General features: G+C 44.5%; 1 protein-coding gene across 1 annotated transcript; it reads right to left on the bottom strand.

Moving 5' to 3' along the window:
• Positions 1-1,827: 1,827 nt before the first annotated feature.
• LOC137345879 (probable G-protein coupled receptor 139) lies at positions 1,828-12,242 on the bottom strand. The gene is made up of 2 exons (XM_068009123.1): positions 12,203-12,242; positions 1,828-2,738 (listed from the first exon to the last, which is right to left on the bottom strand). The coding sequence occupies exons 1-2, from the start codon at positions 12,240-12,242 to the stop codon at positions 1,828-1,830; spliced, it is 951 nt and encodes a 316-aa protein (XP_067865224.1).
• Positions 12,243-14,638: the final 2,396 nt, after the last annotated feature.

Genomic DNA, 14,638 nt, shown 5'->3' with positions numbered 1-14,638 from the left:
CTGGTCTTTAGCTTCAGGTGGGGAGCAGAGTGTTGGAGCATAGATGCTGAGTAGGTGTACTGGACCAGAGGTGGTGAGCAGTCGGATGGACAGTATGCGTTCTGAGCCATTTGAGGGAGGCTCTATCATGCTGAGCAAGGAGTTTCTGATGGCGAAGCCCACTCCATGCTGTCTTGGTTCTTCAGGATCCCTGCCCTGCCAGAAGAAGGTGTAGTCTTGCTCTGCTAGAGAGCCACTCGCGGGGAGGTGAGTCTCCTGAAGTGCTGCAATGTCCACATTGAATCTACTGAGCTCGTTGTTAATGATGGCGGTCTTCCGAGAATCGTTGATTTGTGTAAGGTCTTCTGACAGGCCAGGACACATAGTTCTGACGTTCCAGCTTGCAAAGCAAAGGGCTGGTACCTTCTTTCCTTTTTTCATGTTGTTTGGTGCGGTGTATCAGTCCACCTTTCGGGCAATGACCCTGAACTCCAAGCACCCATTGAAGCAGGCAGACTGTGGCGGGACAGAACCTTATTGACCGGGGGCTGCCCGGTTTGAGGCGGGCGGTAGCTGTCCAGTGAGGTGCAATGACCTCTCCCACCGACAAAGGCAACCCGTGGCGCCCAGTTTCTACGCCAATTTATCTGGACTTATAACCCATAACTGCTGCCTTCCGTGTTGTTTTAGTCGCTGTGAGGCAACTATGGAGTGACCTCTCCATGGCGCATGCCTGGGCAAATTTATGGAGGTTGAGAGTTGCCCAGTCGTCAAAACCCCCCTCTCGGCCTTTCTGGTGGGGTCCAAAGGAGTGCAGGACACGACGTTTGGCACCAGTATGGCTGCAGGAACTGCCGGAAACATGCCAAAGGTGACACATGACCGCCTACGGGGTTCCGCTCCGGATTTTCTGTTAGGGTTTACTCCCTTAGCCTTGGTCCCTCCCGAGACGCCCACAAGGCAGTGGGGTTGTTGGGGCCCCTACACAGGTGTAGGATGGTGCCGGTGGGAGGAGGGGATGCAAGGGGGAGGGGTAGAGGGAGGGGGTGGGGGGGTTGCAGGGGAAGGGGGTGCGGGGTGAAGATGGTGCGAGGGGGGGCGGGCTGGGACGGGGGTTGTGAGGGGGTGAGCTGAGAGGGTGGAGCAGGGAAGGGGACGGGGGTGGGGGGGTGGAAGGGGGGTAAAGGGGTGGGAGTGGGGGGGAATCTGGTGCAGGTAATAAGCCATTTCCTCAGTGCCCACCATCGACGTCCGGAAAGCTCATCCACGTCCTTCGGGAGGTGAAGCAGACTTAGAGGCGATTACATTTGCTAAGGGTTTTTTTTTTGCAGTGGTTTAAATAAAGGCATGCAGCATTGCCGACAGTGCGCTGCAGATGCTCTCCGAGCCATCTCCCGCGGGCGCTTTGAAGTTGTGGCCGGGGGGTGGGGGGGGGGGCGTTCGTGGATTTTTTGGGTGTTCGGGGCACCTTTTCTCAGGACTTCTCTCGGGTCCCGCAGCTCCTTCTTCACCTCAATGGACTTACCGCATGCCGTGGCTGCAGACACTCTGGACTGTGAAGACAGCAGGATCGGAGATTGAAGTATCGGCAGCTGTGCTCGTCAGTTTCATCCGGATCAATTTCATTGAGAAAACAAAGAGAAAACAAAAACCTCTATTATCATCTGGATAATGTCACCGTTTCTACCTCGGTCACAGACTCCTACATTGAAAAACACAGTCTTTGTCTGATATTGTCCAACATTATAACTGGAGCAGAGTGGGCCAGAGATGGAGTCAGCAGAAGACACAAAGAACACAGGATATGATATGAGATGTGATTCAGCTTCAATTCTGGGAATTCCTCTGTTATTTTCTTTGTTTCAATAATGTAAGTATTATCCTCAGTGGATATTTCATCCCATTCTTCAGCTCCTCTCTGAATTTAGTCTGGATCACTGCATAAATACACGTGTTTGTGCAGCAGCTTAAAAGCAGGAGCATGTAGCTGGTATAGTCTGCGATCATCATCGGCTCATTGAAACCTGTTGAATAATATTGGTTTGTAATTTGGATTAATAGGAAAACTATCACATACGTCATCCATAACAGTATGAAGTTTCCGGATATAGCGAACAGTAAAATGATAGATTTTCTTCTGCTCTCCATCTCCGGATCACTGTGATCCACGGCATTCCTGGTGCCCCTCAACCTCCTGCGGACTCTACTGGCCACTAAAATGTGTCCAATGGTCAGAGCATTGAGCAGTAATATCAGGAATGTTGGGAGCAGTGGGGTGAGACAGCGGTCAATCCAGCTAAATGCTATCCATGCAGTTAATGTGTAATACTGCAGCTTTTGATGGCAGGCCCAGGGTATGTTGTCGATTGTAATGTAGGGTTCAAATGTAAAGTACCAGGGAATGTTTTTAAAACAGAACAGCAGACACACAGTTCCTATAACTACAGCTGCCGTTTTCTCGGTGCAATATTTAGTCCTCAGCTTCTGGCAACAAATAGTAACAAAACGATCAAAAGTGAAAGTGACTGTTAACCAGACAGAAATATCAGTGGCTGCACGAAGCAGGACGATGTGGAAAGAGCACACAGGGGTGAGAAACAGGAAGGTAGTCGGGAAATAATAATCATTAATCCGATTTAACACCACGTCAGTGATAGTGACCAATAGATCCGCTGCTGCCATGGCGACCAGGTAGTGAGTGATACATCTGGAGAGACCGCACTTTCCCCGGGACAGGATCACAATCGTCATCACATTTACTGTAAAACACAAACGAACAGAAAAAAAAGGATCATCCATCAGGATACAAGGAATGATTCAGGTCCACAGTGTTTAGTATGAAATGTCCTTTACTGCAGGATCATGGGATGGGAACTGGAGTTTACTGCTGCTGGAACTGTGTAATTGAAAAGATTTTGATATGAAATTGCAATGTAATGTATAGAGTGTGGAGTAAATAAATTTAAAGAGATACCTTTAGCAAATAACATAGAACGAACCAAGTAGACTTTGTGTGGAATTTGCTCAGAGCTGCTCCCGTTCCACTGTAACATCATCGGACGTGCAGTGGAGAACGGAAGAGCTCGGGGTAAATTTCCAGCCATTGAACTGCTACAAGTAAGTTAACAGTGAGATAATAAACTATAAATAATTGCAAGAAGTAACAGTCCAGTGAAAGAACAAATGAACTAATCAAAAGAAAACATAAAAAAATTAATTGAAAATAAGTAATAAATGGTCAATAATAAATTGGAAGATAAATGATCTAGTAGGGAATCGTGAGAATGAAACCGGCCCAAAATGTGGTAAATGCTAAACGAGGACTGCCAAGAAATTAGATTAAACGGCGGGGTTTGGATCCGTGAACAGCAGAGGAGAGTAGATACCTGGTGAGGGAAATGGCCTAGAGTTGCCAGGTTATATTTTCAGACTAGCGGTAATGAGTAAAGACCGGTGAAAAACAGCTGCCAAACAACATATTACATGGTGAATTGCTGTGGATCAACTCGACCAAATAACAGAAGTTTCTGTTTACAAACCACCGGATGAACATTTCAGATGTTCAGCCGATTTCCCCTCTCTGGAAATTCATCGGCGATTTAAACAACACAATCCCATCTGAATAAAATCCAACAATGGCCGCAAAGTGAAGTTGAGATGTGAGCAGCAACACAACAATATTTCATCCGTTGATCCTCGGAACAGAAGAACTTTCCAAAGTAGACGATAGAAGAAGGACGACAATCCAGACCAGGATGTTGTCACCTCTGATATTGCAGGAAACCTCAGAGGGAGATGGTGGTGGCGATACCAGGATGGCTGCAAAGATCAGTGCAAGTGAGACCAGAGGTTTCAGGTAAAACCAGATACCTACCGAGAGTCACCTTCAGAGATAATGAGTAAGAAGGTGTTCCCTCTGAATTGGCCGAATCGCTCTGTAATATTAAACCGGTACATCAGCAATATTGAGAATCCATCTCCCTGGTGTGAAAGACTGTCCTGAAGTCCATCCCAGAGGATCGGGGCAATATATAAACCTGAGCTCCAGAACAAACAATCAACAATATAAGAGATACTCCGAATAGTTTGACTGGGATCCTTGGGATCTGCAGGATATTGTGTCCTTCAACAGTTTAACAATTTGATATAGAAAGAGGGTAAGCCGGAAAGTGAGAGAGAGAGAGAATACAACATGTACCAGAGACATTTCTGCACTGAAGAGACATCCTGAGCAGCTGGTGTCGAAATAATTAACTGTATTCCTCTAGAACTGACTTTGATAATAAACTCTTCGGTGTAAATTCTATCACAGGCGTTTCAGAGTGTATAAGCTTAATTTAATTAAGTGTTTGTGTCTGTGTGGTTGGGTGAGGAGTGAGTGGGGCGGGTACCTTTGACACAGAAATGTCGTGGGAAAGTTCTAAGAAAAATGACTGTAGTAATCCGGAATCAGAGATGGTGTGTTGCTTCCCAGTCACTGCGAGAGATGGAGGTGAGGCATTTTCTTGAACCGTTGCAGTCCGTGTGGTGAGACTGCTCCCAATACGTTTTAGTTTCGTTCGTAACTTATTTATCTAAAATATTCTGCCATAAACATTGATCAATCATGCCACCTGTTCGTTATTCAAATAGTCATTGATTTAACAATTGTACCAGTTATTCAATGATTTATTCATTATAGTCCCCGTCTTACTTAGAGTGACAGTTTAAGGAGTCGTGACTCTGAATTAACAATGAATCTAATTATAAAACGATTACAATCATTTATACTTGTTTCTGTTTGTAAATGTTATGCAATGACTGGAAACAAAGCAAACAATGTCCATCGCTCACAGAATCCAACCACCAATGTCGCCTGTTAAATCTAAAAATGTCATTATAACTGTTCCTTAATGCTTATCGTTTCCCAACTCTCGATTCCTTCAGCCTCAGCGTTCATTGTTCGTGTCATATCCGAAATATAAACATTATAATGTATTTTTCAACTGACATACAAAATTATCATACAGTTTAGCGAGGATACATCTTTACTGAAGTTGGTGCACGATTGAAGCTTTGAATATGATGTTTGACCAGTGTGGTTTCAGGAAATAATTGGCAATACAACAATGTTACCAGCGACCTCAGCACAGAGTTCCTTGAACTTCGCAGTAATACCTAGCTCTGGTAAGTTTCACACACAGTGTCAATATGGGCCTTCACCTTCTGTCGGGAGGTGGTCACTTTGACTTCCGAGTGCACAATTAAATGTGAATTTGCACACAAAGCCCCACAAAATAATAATCTGTTTCGTGATATTCGTTTAGGAGTACTTTGTTCGAAAGAGTACGATAGGAAAGACATCACATCCGGTGGCGCAAATTGTGAGTCAAAAAATACTGATTTGGAAGCTACAGAGTTTGTGAATTTGAGGTTCATATAAAACAGCCTAGGAGTGTCTGTTATTCAACTGTGCAGCATGGCATTAGTACTTCACTGAACTATCAACCTGGAGTTTCAAAAGGGTCGCGAAACCACATCCTCCTGACTCAGAGAGGAGAGTGGAACCACTGAACCACGGCTGGTGTAGTTAAGGGCGATGGAGATAAAGTGACCAGAGAATGTCCACAGGAGAACATTCAGCAAAGGCCCGTGTCGCTGCTGCAGATTAACTGGAACTACTTCATAATCTCATCATATCCCATTCTGTGAATGCTGTTCACATTCTGAAATAAAACCGTAACAGCCCGAGACTATTAATGTAGAAAACCATTGGTGTGTTAGCTGGAGTTTGAAAGAACGTTGTCCTATCAATAAATATATCCCAAATGGAAGATGGAGGAACGGCAGTGCATGATATTCTCGTAATTTCCGTAACAGACCTGAAATTAGCAAAATAATCACTTCAAAACGAACAGAGTAAATGAACAGAGAGAGCATTCATCGAGGGAGAGATGGATTTAGACCATCAGTAATACTTCAGAGAGACTTACTGGGAACTCGAAACACGGTAAGAATAACTTCAGAAACCATTTGTCCCGATAGAGGTTTCAGTTACACTGATTCCAGTCTTGCGATTAATGTTTCACTCATTTCAGAAGTTCTGATGATCTGGTGATTAACGCAGAGGAATATAAAAACACAAGAGGAGGTTATTCAGCCCCACAAGCCTTTCCCAACACTCCATTAGACCCTGGCTAATCTGTGCCTTAACTCCATTCATGTCTTGTTTCCATCGTCCTTTATATTCTTACCTTAAAAATCTATCAATCTCAGTCTTTAAAATGTAATTGAGCAAGCAGTAACAGGCTTTAAAGAGAACGAACTCCAGATTTCCGCTATTCCTTCCGTGAAAAATTCTGCTTTCATTCTTAAATGGCATAATTCTAATTTTAAGATTATTTTCCCTTGTTTTCGATTACACGGCGCCAGGAAACAGATTACTTCCATCTCCCCTTCAAATCATATTATCAATTTAAATACTTGGACTGTGTCACCCATCAAAATTCCGAACACAAGGGAACACGGGCTAAGTTTATGGATCCTGTCCTCTGAATTTGATCCTTTCAGCCCTGGTATCAGTCTGTTGAATCTGGGCTGAAACCCCCAGGCCACCCCCGCCCCAACGCCAATACATCTTCCCAGTGGGGCGCTGCCCCACTGAATGCAGTACTCCAGCGGGGGTCTGACCAAGACTCTGTACAACTGCATCTCATGCACAGTTTATCATTCATACATCCGAAAGATAAAGGAAAGTAACATTACATTAACATGCATCACCGATCTCTGTCTCCCAGCTCGCAACCGGTTCCGAAGAAGGGTCACTGACCCAAAACGTTAACTCTGCTTCTCTTTTCACAGATGCTGCCAGACCTGCTGAATGGTTCCAGCATTTCTTGTTTTTATCCCCGATAATCTTTCACCCCTTGCTTATCAGCTTAAGAATCAATCTACCTCTGCCTTAAAAATATTCAAAGATTCTGCTTCCACCATATTTGGAGGAAGAGATTTCCAAAGACTCACTACCCTGTGATGGAAAAATAAAATCCTCATCTTTGTCTTAAATGGATGACCACTTATTTTTAAACAGTGATCCCAAGTTCTAGATTCTCCCACAAGAGGAAACATTCTTTCCACATTCACCCTGTCAAGACCCCTCAGGGTTTATGTTTCAATCAAGCTGCCTGTTACTCTTCTAAACTCCAGCAAAGACAAGCCTAAACTGTCCAAGCTTTCCTCAGAAGACGACCTGCCCACTCCATTAGTCTAGGAAACCGGCTCCGAACTGCTTCCAACGCACTTACATCCTTCCTCAAAAAAGGAGACAAATAATGTACACAGTATTCCAGATGTGGTCTCACCAATGACATGTATAACTGAATCATTACCTCCTTATCTTTGTATTCAATTTCCCTCGCAATAAACGGTAACATTCCATTTGCTTTCCTAATGATTTGCTGTACATGCATACTAACCTTTTGTGATTCATGCATTAGGACACCCAGATCCCTCTACATCTTACAGCTTTGCAACCTTTCACCATTTAGATAATAGTTAATACACGTGCACAAGATGACATTGCATGAAGATAACAATTTGGGGTTTTCTACAACAAAACTTCTGTTCATAGCGCGCGTTTATGGTAACTAAATGTGCCAAAGTGCTTCACAGGAGCATTATGAAGCAGACTGTGACACAGAACCACATAAAGAGATATGAGGTCAGATGGGGAGACAGTGGTACAGTAGTCATGTCACTGAACTAGTAATGTAGATACCCAGGCTGATGCCCTAGATGCGGGTTCAAATCCTATCACAACAGCTGGTAGAACACAAATTCTATTAATTAACAAATCTTGAATTGAAAGTTAGTCTAAGTAATGGTGCTATGAAACTATCATTGATTGTTGTCAAACCCATGTGGTTCACTCATGTCCTACAGGGAAGAAAATCTGCTTTCCTGATGTGATCTGGCCTACATGTGACTTCAGACCCACAGCAATGTGGTTGACTCTTAACTGCCCTCTGAAGTGACCTAGGAAGCCATTCAGTTGTCAAGGGCAATGAGGGATGGGTAATGATGCCAGCGATGTCCATATCCATGAAAGAAGTAAAAAAAATACCAAAAACTTGGTCAAAGTAGTAGTTTTTAAGGAGTTTCTTAAAATACAGCGAGGTAGCGAGGCTGACAGTGTAGAGAGGAGATTTTGCGGGATATTATAAGCATATTATGATCCCAGTAAGCAGATCATATGCAGAAAGTGGCGGAATGGGAGGAACATAGAACATAGAACATAAAACATTACAGCGCAGTACAGGCCCTTCGGCCCTCGATGTTGCGCCGACCTGTGAAACCATCTGACCTACACTATTCCATTTTCATCCATATGTCTATCCAATGATCACTTAAATGCCCTTAAAGTTGGCGAGTCTACTACTGTTGCAGGCAGGGCGTTCCACGCCCCTACTACTCTCTGAGTAAAGAAACTACCTCTGACATCTGTCCTATATCTATCACCCCTCAACTTAAAGCTATGTCCCCTCGTGTTTACCATCACCATCCGAGGAAAAAGACTCTCACTATCCACCCTATCTAACCCTCTGATTATCTTATATGTCTCTATTAAGTCACCTCTCCTCCTCCTTCTCTCCAACGAAAACAACCTCAAGTCCCTCAGCCTTTCCTCGTAGGACCTTCCCTCCATACCAGGCAACATCCCAGTAAATCTCCTCTGCACCCTTTCCAAAGCTTCCACATCCTTCCTATAATGCGGTGACCAGAACTGCACGCAACACTCCAGGTGCGGCCGCACCAGAGTTCTGTACAGCTGCAGCATGACCTTGTGGCTCCGAAACTCGATCCCCCTACTAATAAAAGCTAACACACCATATGCCTTCTTAACAGCCCTATTAACCTGGGGGGCAACTTTCAGGGATTTATGTACCTGGACACCAAGATCTCTCTGCTCATCTACACTACCAAGAATCTTCCCATTAGCCCAGTATTCTGCATTCCTGTTACTCCTTCCAAAGTGAATCACCTCGCACTTTTCCGCATTAAACTGCATTTGCCATCTCTCAGCCCAGCTCTGCAGCCTATCTATGTCCCTCTGTAACCTATAACATCCTTCGGCCCTATCCACAACTCCACCGACCTTCGTGTCATCCGCAAATTTACTAACCCACCCTTCTACACCCTCTTCCAGGTCATTTATAAAAATGACAAACAGCAGTGGCCCCAAAACAGATCCTTGCGGTACACCACTAGTAACTAAACTCCAGGATGAACATTTGCCATCAACCACCACCCTCTGTCTTCTTTCAGCTAGCCAATTTCTGAACCAAAGCACTAAATCACCTTCAATCCCATACTTCCGTATTTTCTGCAATAGCCTACCGTGGGGAACCTTATCAAACGCCTTACTGAAATCCATATACACCACATCCACGGCTTTACCCTCATCCACCTGTTTGGTCACCTTCTCGAAAAACTCAATAAGGTTTGTGAGGCACGACCTACCCTTCACAAAACCGTGCTGACTATCGCTAATGAACTTATTCTTTTCAAGATGATTATAAATCCTATCTCTTATAACCTTTTCCAACATTTTACCCACAACCAAAGTAAGGCTCACAGGTCTATAATCACCAGGGCTGTCTCTACTCCCCTTCTTGAACAAGGGGACAACATTTGCTATCCTCCAGTCTTCCAGCACTATTCCTGTCGACAATGACGACATAAAGATCAAGGACAAAGGCTCTGCAATCTCCTCCCTGGCTTCCCAGAGAATCCTAGGATAAATCCCATCTGGCCCAGGGGACTTATCTATTTTCACACTTTCCAAAATTGCTAACACCTCCTCCTTGTGAACCTCAATCCCATCTAGCCGAGTAGTCTGTATCTCAGTATTCTCCTCGACAACATTTTCTTTCTCTACTGTAATAGACGTGATATCTACTGACGTGATATATAGTTAAACTCTGATCTTGAATTAGAAACAGCAAAACAAATACTTCAGAAGAAACACAGCAATTTGAAGAATACGCAAAACGAGCGGTGATACAGTTAAACCCTGCATAAAATAAATAAGTTTAGAATCCGTAACCAGGAACACAAAGAATCGCTTGGTCAAATGGATGCACAATAAATTAAACTTCATTTATCTATGAGAAATAATTATGAATATTGCTGCGGGACACCGAGATCTAACTGACCCCGTGAGCGGATACATTCAGAGAAACCCTTCGAAATACAGGAGTGAATCTTCCAATGGGAGCATTGGGCTGCATTGGCCCTGAGGTTAGTGAGAGTCAGTGAGACAGTGAGACAACTCACTTCACTCTTCTCTTCCTGTGTAACATCTTTAAATAGGCTCAGCAGAATTTCAAAAAACAACAGCCGGAGCATTGGAGTTTAATGTCGGTCACATTTCTTCAAAAATAAATCTGTAAAGGTTCAGTGTCCTCTGGAGATGGGGACTCGTTCCACTGATTGTGAGATTTTACTTTCACACCTCAAGTGGGGAATTTGAGTCCGTGGTACAGTAAGGGTTAAACTGCACCATTTTCACACACTGGGCTCTGTCACATTAAACTGTAAATGTGAGGGAGAAGAAAGTAACAGCGACATAGATTACAGGGCGATATAATGGAAGTGTTTAAAGTTATGGAAGAGTGGGAGAAGGTGGATGGAAGAACATGGTTTCGAAAAAATGAGACAGTGAACACCGGGATTTGTTCAGTCCCATTATTCAGATATTCTCACTGTTCTCGGTCTGTTTCCACAATGTGTTGGATCTTATTCCTGATGATAACAATCCACTCCGAGTGTGGATTTGTGCTCCGTGAAGGAACACAGACTCTCCCTCTGATCTTCTCTCCTGTCCGGTTACCAGCCTGTTCTCAGTTACCTCTTCTCCCACCGAGCGGATACTCTGTTCCCTTCAGCCGGTGGGAGGCAGCTGGTTTCTGTCCCAGACCTTCCTGCAGGTGGGGCAGGGAATTCAATGCAGCGAAAGAGTGACTGCAACACTGCAGCGGGAGGCAGCAGAGCTGAAAGATTAAATGGAAGATATTTGGAACAGAAAACAGGAGAAATGTCTTCACAAAGAGAGTTGGGAAACGGTGCAGTTCAGTTCCAGGATTAGGGGTTGAAGCAGAAACTATATCCAGATACAGAGTAGATTGAACAGGTGGATGGAGGAAGAGGTGGTGAAGGTTTAGGGGGACAGGGTGTGGAAATCTGATTAGGATATCTTCTATGTACAAGAATCTGGAGTTAAATTACATGGTATTTGAGAGGACCAGTGATTTGACTGGGTGGACGGACATGCTCAGAGTGCAGCGTTTTTGTATCAAACTGCGAGCGTGAGATTGGTCAAATCCGGATGGTGAAAGCTGAAACGAGTTTCTCAACTGGGGCAACGCAGGACCGTTTCACAGAGTCCCGCTGCAGTGTTTAAATCACTCTTTCACTGTGTTGAATTCCCTGCCCCACCTGCAGGAAGGTCTGGGACAGAAACCAGCTGCCTCCCACCGGCTGAAAGGAACAGAATACCCGCTCGGTGGGAGAAGAGGTAACTGAGAACAGGCTGGTAACCGGACAGGAGAGAAGATCAGAGGGAGAGTCTGTGTTCCTTCACGGAGAACAAATCCACACTCGGAGTGGACTGTGATCATCAGGAATAAGATCCAACACATTATAGAAACAGACTGAGAACAGTGAGAATATCTGAATAATGGGACTGAACAAATCCCGGTGCTGACTGTCCGTACTCACAAGTATATATCTGTCAGCAGATCTGTCCCCAGCAGAAATCAGAGGGGGAGAAACTGGGGCATTTTATAAAACAGTGAAGGAAGAGTAAAAGTTATTGCTTGTCAGATATTACTGACTGTTACTGGAATGAAGGAGAGGAGAGTGAGTCTGTTGGGCAACGGAAAAATTAAACTGAAATAATCCGTTTTATCACACACTGCACTGATTCTCAGTTCAGACGGAACCAGTTTGAAGATGTTAAATGAAGAAAATAAGCTGCAGGCTTTGATGGAGATTTAAAAGAACATTTTAACGTCAACAAATAATCTGTAATGAGTAGAGGAGAGTGGAAAATACAAGGAATGAGGTTCTGCTTTTGGATTGGCGTGAGAATAAAAAACAGTGAAAAGGAACAGTTACCGAGATAAGAGCAGGAATACAGTTAACCTCTACTTTATACATTTAGTGACTGAATATAATCACTTACCTGGGATTCCAATTGCTGCTATAATCGGATAGTAAATCATTACTGTCTGTAACATTGGTGGTAACATTTTAAATGGATAAAAGCTCAATGGAACTCTCATTCTGTCTGAGAAGTGATGGTGACTCTTGCCGCTGGACACGGAACTCCAACTAACTGTGGGATGAGAGATTAAGAGAAATCCCATATTTATAATTGAGAGACACCTCCCGTGAGATCCTGAAGCAGGGGAGCATTGACATTACTTCCAGTCATTTGAACAAGCAGCCAACTCCCTTCACTGTAATAAAAGCAAAATACTGCAGATTTGGGCTGCTCTCGTTTTACGCAAACAGACATTGTAATTGTTTGTTTTTAAAGAAACAGCCCAAAATCGGAATTACATTTTGTCCGCATTTTTATCTAACAACATACTGAATGCCCGGCCCTGACTGCATCACTTCTGTGCGTTAAACAAAAGCAGCTTTGGTTTCTGTTGTTATGTGAATCGGTTCATCTTTGTCGATGCACCCACCATGTGAATTCTCAAACTGATTTTAAGGTTTTACACCAGCTCGGCGATGGAAACTTATCCGTTTTTTCAAGCGGGTAGAGGAGCCGTAACTGAATTAGAAAGTTATGTGTTCTGACTGTGAACAGTTCTGGCTTTGCACTCTTTTGGGCCTCCTTATCTCGAGAGACAATGGATACGCGCCTGGAGGTGGTCAGTGGTTTGTGAAGCAGCGCCTGGAGTGGCAAAAAGGCCAATTCTGGAGTGACAGGCTCTTCCACAGGTGCTGCAGAGAAATTTGTTTGTCGGGGCTGTTGCACAGTTGGCTCTCCCCTTGCACCTCTGTCTTTTTTCCTGCCAACTACTAAGTCTCTTCGACTCGCCACAATTTAGCCCTGTCTTTATGGCTGCCCGCCAGCTCTGGCGAATGCTGGCAACTGACTCCCACGACTTGTGATCAATGTCACACGATTTCATGTCGCGTTTGCAGACGTCTTTATAACGGAGACATGGACGGCCGGTGGGTCTGATACCAGTGGCGAGCTCGCTGTACAATGTGTCTTTGGGGATCCTGCCATCTTCCATGCGGCTCACATGGCCAAGCCATCTCAAGCGCCGCTGACTCAGTAGTGTGTATAAGCTGGGGATGTTGGTCGCTTCAAGGACTTCTGTGTTGGAGATATAGTCCTGCCACCTGATGCCAAGTATTCTCCGAAGGCAGCGAAGATGGAATGAATTGAGCCGTCGCTCTTGGCTGGCATACGTTGTCCAGGCCTCGCTGCCGTAGAGCAAGGTACTGAGGACACAGGCCTGATACACTCGGACTTTTGTGTTCCGTGTCAGTGCGCCATTTTCCCACACTCTCTTGGCTAGTCTGAACATAGCAGTGGAAGCCTTACCCATGCGCTTGTTGATTTCTGCATCTAGAGACAGGTTACTGGTGATAGTTGAGCCTAGGTAGGTGAACTCTTGAACCACTTCCAGAGCGTGGTCGCCAATATTGATGGATGGAGCATTTCTGACATCCTGCCCCATGATGTTCGTTTTCTTGAGGCTGATGGTTAGGCCAAATTCATTGCAGGCAGACGCAAACCTGTCGATGAGACTCTGCAGGCATTCTTCAGTGTGAGATGTTAAAGCAGCATCGTCAGCAAAGAGGAGTTCTCTGATGAGGACTTTCCGTACTTTGGACTTCGCTCTTAGACGGGCAAGGTTGAACAACCTGCCCCCTGATCTTGTGTGGAGGAAAATTCCTTCTTCAGAGGATTTGAACGCATGTGAAAGCAGCAGGGAGAAGAAAATCCCAAAAAGTGTGGGTGCGAGAACACAGCCCTGTTTCACACCACTCAGGATAGGAAAGGGCTCTGATGAGGAGCCACCATGTTGAATTGTGCCTTTCATATTGTCATGGAATGAGGTGATGATACTTAGTAGCTTTGGTGGACATCTGATCTTTTCTAGTAGTCTGAAGAGACCACGTCTGCTGACGAGGTCAAAGGCTTTGGTGAGATCAATGAAAGCAATGTAGAGGGGCATCTGTTGTTCACGGCATTTCTCCTGTATCTGACGAAGGGAGAACAGCATGTCAATAGTCGATCTCTCTGCACGAAAGCCACACTGTGCCTCAGGGTAGACGCGCTCGGCCAGCTTCTGGAGCCTGTTCAGAGCGACTGGATTGGACAACAATAGAAACTAATAAACTGAGCAGAAAGTCGAATCCCCACCACCGGAACCCTATATGCACTAACTCATGAAATACAATAAATCTAAAATATCAGGTAGAAATAGATCATCATGAACACTGGCTTGGGAAATCCACAGTTTCACTGAAATTTACATTCTGTGAAGGTTGCAGCTGATGTTAAAAGAGATCCCATTCAGTTCTAAGAAGCTATCGGGAGTTGTACAATACTGAAATAGGGTCTGACACATTTGAAGGAAAATCTCTT

The sequence above is a fragment of the Heterodontus francisci genome, chromosome 29 (assembly GCF_036365525.1).
Source record: "Heterodontus francisci isolate sHetFra1 chromosome 29, sHetFra1.hap1, whole genome shotgun sequence".
In the NCBI taxonomy this organism is placed as follows: domain Eukaryota; kingdom Metazoa; phylum Chordata; class Chondrichthyes; order Heterodontiformes; family Heterodontidae; genus Heterodontus; species Heterodontus francisci.
This window is presented reverse-complemented; position numbering and strand designations above follow the sequence as displayed.

Excerpts from the sequence above, each read along its gene's own strand:
- LOC137345879 (XM_068009123.1), bottom strand. The coding sequence starts at position 12,242 with ATGATTTACTATCCGATTATAGCAGCAATTGGAATCCCAG. Across the intron at positions 2,739-12,202 it reads AGCAGCAATTGGAATCCCAG|TAAATGTGATGACGATTGTG; the intron begins GTAAGTGATTAT and ends TGTGTTTTACAG.